Source organism: Elephantulus edwardii, unplaced genomic scaffold, assembly GCF_000299155.1.
Source record: "Elephantulus edwardii isolate Elephantulus edwardi_28Jun2011 unplaced genomic scaffold, EleEdw1.0 scaffold00080, whole genome shotgun sequence".
Lineage (NCBI taxonomy): Eukaryota > Metazoa > Chordata > Mammalia > Macroscelidea > Macroscelididae > Elephantulus > Elephantulus edwardii.
In genome coordinates this window covers 1,824,714-1,830,563 of record NW_006399830.1, presented here as the reverse complement: position 1 = coordinate 1,830,563, position 5,850 = coordinate 1,824,714, and the positions used below count along the sequence as shown (strand labels likewise).

At 59.4% G+C, this 5,850-nt stretch overlaps 1 protein-coding gene across 1 annotated transcript in view; it reads left to right on the top strand.

Moving 5' to 3' along the window:
• Nucleotides 1-162: 162 nt before the first annotated feature.
• Nucleotides 163-5,850, top strand: part of TTYH3 (tweety family member 3) — a 31,944-nt gene continuing 26,256 nt past the window's right edge. Inside the window, exon 1 of the mRNA XM_006889739.1 lies at nt 163-285. Within this exon, the coding sequence (XP_006889801.1) occupies nt 163-285 (123 nt within the window). The remainder of the gene's footprint in view (nt 286-5,850) is intronic.

The window sequence follows — 5,850 nt, the reverse complement described above, 5'->3', positions numbered from 1 at the left end:
GGCGAGCGCGGGCGGCCGAGCGGAGCCGAGCGCAGCCGATCCGGGCCGAGCCGGGCCAGGCCGGGCCCAGGAGCGGGCGGGCGATGCGGGAGGCTGGGCAGGGGTCTGCGGGCCCCTGAGCCCGGGATTACTGCACGCTGAGCACTGAAGGGCCGGGCCGCCATGGCCGGGGTCAGCTACGCGGCACCTTGGTGGGTGAACCTCCTGCACCGGCTACCCCACTTCGACCTGCAGTGGGAGGCCACAAGCAGCCGGTTCCGGCCGGAGGACACAGACTACCAGCAGGTGAGGCGAGCAGGGGGGCACGGAGCCCAGGTCACGGCCCCTCCCCCCTTGGCCATTACCCCTCCACCCCGAGGGTCACGACACCCCTCCTCCCCGAGGGTCGACACCCCTCCACCCCGAGGATTGACACCTCTCCACCCCGAGGAGCACGACACCCCTACACCCCGAGGGTCACTACACCCCAAGGGTCACGACACCCCTCCTCCCCGAGGAGCACGACACCCCTCCTCCCCCAGGGTCGGTACCCCTCCTCTCCGAGGAGCACGACACCCTTGGTCCTGGAGTGTCATAAGCCCCCTTCTCCCCAGAGTCATTAGCCCAGTCTCTCCTCTTCCCGACTGTCAGAGCCCCCTCCTTCCCAGGCTCACAGCACCCCTCCTCCTTGAAGACAAGGGCCCCCACCTCCCTAAAACTCCTCGGGCCCCTGCTGAAGGGTCCAGCATTGTCCCTGAGAACCCTTCTAAGGTCTCTGTCTTCCTTCTCAAGGGTCAGGCACACAAGGCCCCTCCTTCCTCAAAACCACAGGCCCCACTTCTGAGTTGTCCTCTCTCTCTTCCCAGGGTCACCGTCCCCTCCCCAGCTCTCTCCTTTGGGCCCCTGAGGCCCCCATCTGGGGCTCTGTGGAACCCCTTTCATGTCCCCTCCCACACACCAGCTGTCTGTTCCACCTGGCCCCTCTCCATCCTGGACACCCAGTCCAGGGACCTTGGAACTTAGATGCCAGAGGCTCTGCTTGGGAGCACCCCTGGCTGGGAATCCCGTCACCCAGCTGTGGTGGGTGAGTGGCCTGGGCCAGTGCCAGCCTTCCTGCCCGCTAATGACCTGCTCTGTGGCCAGGCTGTGGATTGCACCTGGAGCCGTGTGGTGACATGGTCTGTGGCCAGGCTGCCTGTGGTTGGCTCTGAGGTATAGGTGGGCCTCAGGATGGGCAGGTGGGGGGCAGAATGCTGCCAGACTCTGTTCCACTGGCCCTGCAGAGCAGGCTAGTGGGGGGCTTGCTGGCAGCCTGCCCCTCAGGCTCTCCCCAGCGGCCTCTGGCGCCTGGCTGCTTGCCAAGCCCAGCACCACCCCCATCACCCCTGTTGCTGGGTGGCTGTCTGCTGTCCCTGGTGTCTGGGGCAGGGATCAGGCCTGAGGCTTTTCTTTCCTGTGGGGTGGGGGGTGATCGGGCTCAAGAGGCCCTCTGTGCCCTACAGAGCCCCCTGGGGCAGAATGACACTGGTGTCCAGAATCCCAGGGGAGGGCCAGAAGTACAGGGGGACATGGTGCTCTGTGGGGGTGTCCACCTGTCCTTCAGGCTCCCCTGCTCACCTGTGAAAGTAGATGAGAAAGGGGCCTCAGGATTGGCCCAGACATGCCCATGGGAGCCAGGGGAGGCCTCCCACCTTCTCCAAGCTCAGTCTTGGGGACTGATTAGCATGGGAGCCACGTCCCCTTCCTGTGCACCCCACGAACTTCCAGGTGGGCTGGTGTCCTGAGAAGTGAGGACAGGGGTGACTAGCCCTACAGAGTTCTCTGTTCTGAGCTCTTGGACATATTACTGAACCCCGAGTCTCCTGGGCCACCTTTTGCTGCTGTGTGTGCCGCTTACCAGGGAGCCTGGGATTCCAGGACCTGTGGGGAGGGCGATGAGGAGGGGTCGTGGTGGCCCCCTTGCTGATGGGAGCACCCCACTGTCCACTTGCGGTGTCCTCCTGGCGTTGCGTGGTGGGTGTTATGCCGAGGGAGGCTCTGACTCACCCCTTCTCCTGCATTAGCCGCTGAATAATTCACAGCACAGAGCCGGCTGCATCCCCACCGCCTCCGCTTGGAGGAGCAGAGAGTGGGACTGTGGGGTGCCGGGCTGCTGTGTGCCCAGCCAGGCCCTGCCTGTGCCTTACGTGGTGCCCCAGTCTCTCCAGTCTGTGGCTATGCCCCGGTCTAGGGCTGACTTTGTGTGGTGGGGACAGTGTTCCGGCTGGGGGTGTGGGGAACAGCTACCGGAGCAGGTAGGGACAGAGGCAGGGCGTGGGGGCTGTGACTGGCCCTCTCATATGCTCCCATCTGCCTCCTATTCAGCGATGAGTTCATGATAATCTCTCTGCCCAGAGCACTGACAGCACCCCGGGCCTGGGACCCTGTCCTGTTCGATGGATCACAGGGTCCAGGGGGAGAGGTGGGATGGAAGCTGGGCTAGGCACCCAGGGAGACCCTTGGGCCGGCAGCCCTTTTTCCGGGGTCTGTATGGGGAAATGGGTCAGTTGATGGCTGCTGTACAGATTAGCAAACCGAGGCTTTGAAATTCAGATTCCATAGTGAGCAGATCCCATTGTTTGGTGCTTGAAATCGACTCCCCTGGAAGAGACCCTGCATTCAGCAGAACGAAGCCCTCCTTGGTCCTGCAGTAGCCTCGCTCACTGCCGTGCTGGTGGCGTTGTGACAGTGGCCACCTCATCTCGTCTCATTGAGGGTCTTCCTCTCTTTAGCTGGTCCTCTGCTTTTGCATGACGTCCTTCTCCAGAGGCCAGCCCCTCCTCTTTACGTGTCACCTGAAGTGTGTGACACAGTCTCCATCCTCCCTTCTGAGGGGCATTCTGGCTGCATGTAGCTAGCCCACCACCCACTGCTGGTCAGGCGAGCCCAGATCCTGACGACCCTCCTCCAGGTTTCCAGGAGACTGCCTCATCTCTCTCCCCAGAGGCAGCGGGTACATTTGAACCGCCAACCTTTGGGTTAGCCTCCCCATCCAGGCTCCTGTAGACGGCAGGTCACAGAGCAGGCTTCAGGCCTCTTGCCCTGCCTTCAGGAGCCAGAGCCTGGGCTGGGGGAGGCAGGTCAGCTGTGGGCCGTTGCAGACCCTAGGAGCTGGGGGGCTACTCTGTGGTGTCCCAGCCTCTGTGGATGTTGGGAGAGCAACATGTAGACGGGAGGAGTCCTGAGAGGCCCACCAATGCTTTCCTGCCCCTCCAGGCCTCCCTGCCCAGAGTGAGGCCACTCCTTGCCCCTGTGTGACCACCCCCTCCTGGGGCCGGACTCTCAAGCCCTCTCCGACCCACCCTGGGGCCTTGCAGCTTTTGAACAGACGTGGAGGGATTCCTTTGGAATCTCAAGGCCTTTGTCCTGGGAGAAGGGCTCCTGGCCTGTATCCTCCTCTTGGGACTTGTTTCTTGGGGGAGAGCTTCATTTAGCGGTCTTATGGCATTTGCTGAAAGGACAGGCTCTGGGGAGGGGCTGGTGATGAGTCTGTGGGGGAAAAAGAAGAGTTGAGGCTCCTCCCTGTCCCCCATGCCTGTCACAGGGGAACTGGTCCAGACTGGCCTGCTTCCAGCCCCCAGCATCCTGACCTGGGATCCATCCCAGCATACTCTGAGCTCCCCCCGCATCCTGACCTGGGATCTGTCCCGGCATGCTCTCAGCCCCCAGCATCCTGACCTGGGGTCCATCCTAGTATGCTTTGAGCCCTTACCCCATTCCTGCCCTCCCGGGTCAAATGTACTGGAAACGGGTGGGTGCCCCCAGAAGCACATTGCTTTTCAAGGGAGGGGTCATGGTCCCTGTGGAGGGGTCGTGGGTGGGCAGCTGAGCTGGGACCTGCCTCAGCCCTGGCTGTCTTGGTGTGAGTCTTGATTTTCTGGTCAGGCCGGTCTGGCTGTGGACACGCTTCCTGAGACTCGGGGCAGCAGAGCCTTCGAGGGCTATAGGGTTGGTGCTCGGGTGGGGCAGACCAGGCTGTTATCCAGCTCCACCACTTCTGTCCTCTGTAACCGTGGGGCTGGTCCCTCACCCACCTCTCTTAGCTTTGCTTGAGATTGTCTGCACTCAACTCCCGTCAGCTTCATGACCCACCATACCCAACCCTACCTCCAACACCCCACGTCCTGGGAAGAGGTCAAGGTCATGAGCTCTGTCTCTAATGTTCTTGCCTACTGTCCCCACCAGTTGTTGACGCAGAACAGTCACAGCCTGGTGTTCCTGGGAAGTAGTACCGTCAACCTGGAAAGGGAGGCCAGGAAGACTTCCTGGAGCGGTTGTTACCTGGCTTCGGATGCTCAGGGCACTGTGGCCTTGCTCCTTCTTCCCTGCTTCCTGGGTGCCAGATGTGTGAGCCCACACGCACTGAGGGGTGGACTAGTGTGTGCAGCCTCTTGGCCACAAGCACACTGAATGTTTAAGTGTCTCTCACTTGAGATCATAATTCTAACTGTGCAGAAACTTTGGGGAAGGCTATTCCAGGTCACAGGAACAGCATGTGCTAAAGTCCTGAGGCAGAGAAGCCCTAAGGAGTCAGCCTTAGACCCCAAAACTTAAAAGGGGCCTTCTGTGTGCAACTGTGTATGAGAATATTCTGTCTTATAGGGTAGTGAGCTCCCTGTGTCTAGAGGTGTGCAAACCAAAGGTCTGGAACTCTGGACTCTGTTCTAGCAGAACCTGGGGCCTGCCTCATGATGCCACAGTATCCAGGTTTGATGCTGTGGCTTAGGCTAGGCATGGAGGGCAGGGGCTGGTCCCCTATCGTTCCCTGTTAGTGGAAGGAGGTGAACAGGTAACACACCACACACATCACGCCTGTCTTCCTGCCTCTGGACATAGACCAAGTCACGGAGTGTCTGGAAACAGCAGTGGGTGAGAAAACGGTACACACCCTGTCAGATCTGTCCACACAGGGGTTCTCATGGGGCGAGTTTCCCCAAAACTATCACCATGCCATTTGTGGTAAAGATGGAAGCCCAGGGGTTCTTGGGGTTGCCTGCTCTTTAGAAAGAATATGTTCGGGGCCGTGTTTTCTTTAATCAGTCCTGGCAAATATGCATCAGGCATTTGCCATTTCAGCCATTTTCACATGCTACCCTGACTCGAAGCAAACTTTCTGTGCAGTGCTACCCCCACTATCTCCATCTCTAACTTGACCCTCCCTCTTCACAGACACTTCACACTTGTGAAGCAACACCTTCCCATTCCCCCTTGTTAACCACTGTGCTTCTGTCACTGAACCCTGACCTGTTCCAGACGCTTCCTGTAAGTGGGGTCAGACAGAATTTATCCTTTCGTGTCTGACTGACTTCTCCCAACATGATGCTGACAGGGCTCCCCCCTGCTTGGACGAGGGCTTCATCTTACTCCATCGTGTGGCTGGACCACCCTGTGTGTGTCCATCACCTGTTGATAGGCACTTCTGGCTGCAGTGAGACAGATGTACATTTATTTGAGTCCTTGCTTTCAGATCTTTTGTGTATGTACCCAGGAGTGGACTTGGGGGCACATGGCCACGTCCAGCTCACCGTGGTCTCAGGCAGGAGAGGCCTGTCCATCTCCTGTGAAGGGGCTGAAAATTTAAACCTCTGACCTTCCCGTTAACAGGCTGAGAGGTCAGGCATTAAGCTACCAGGTGCGTCTTTATAACACATAAATATAAGGTGTAGATAATAAAATCTCTGTTACAGTTCCTGAGGAACCACGCACTGTTTTCAACAGCAGCTGAACCTCCACCCCCACCAGCCATGCACGGGTGCTCCCTTCACGTCCTCCCCAGCCATGCACGGGTGCTCCCTCCATGTTCTCCCCAGCCATGCAGGGGTGCTCCCTTTA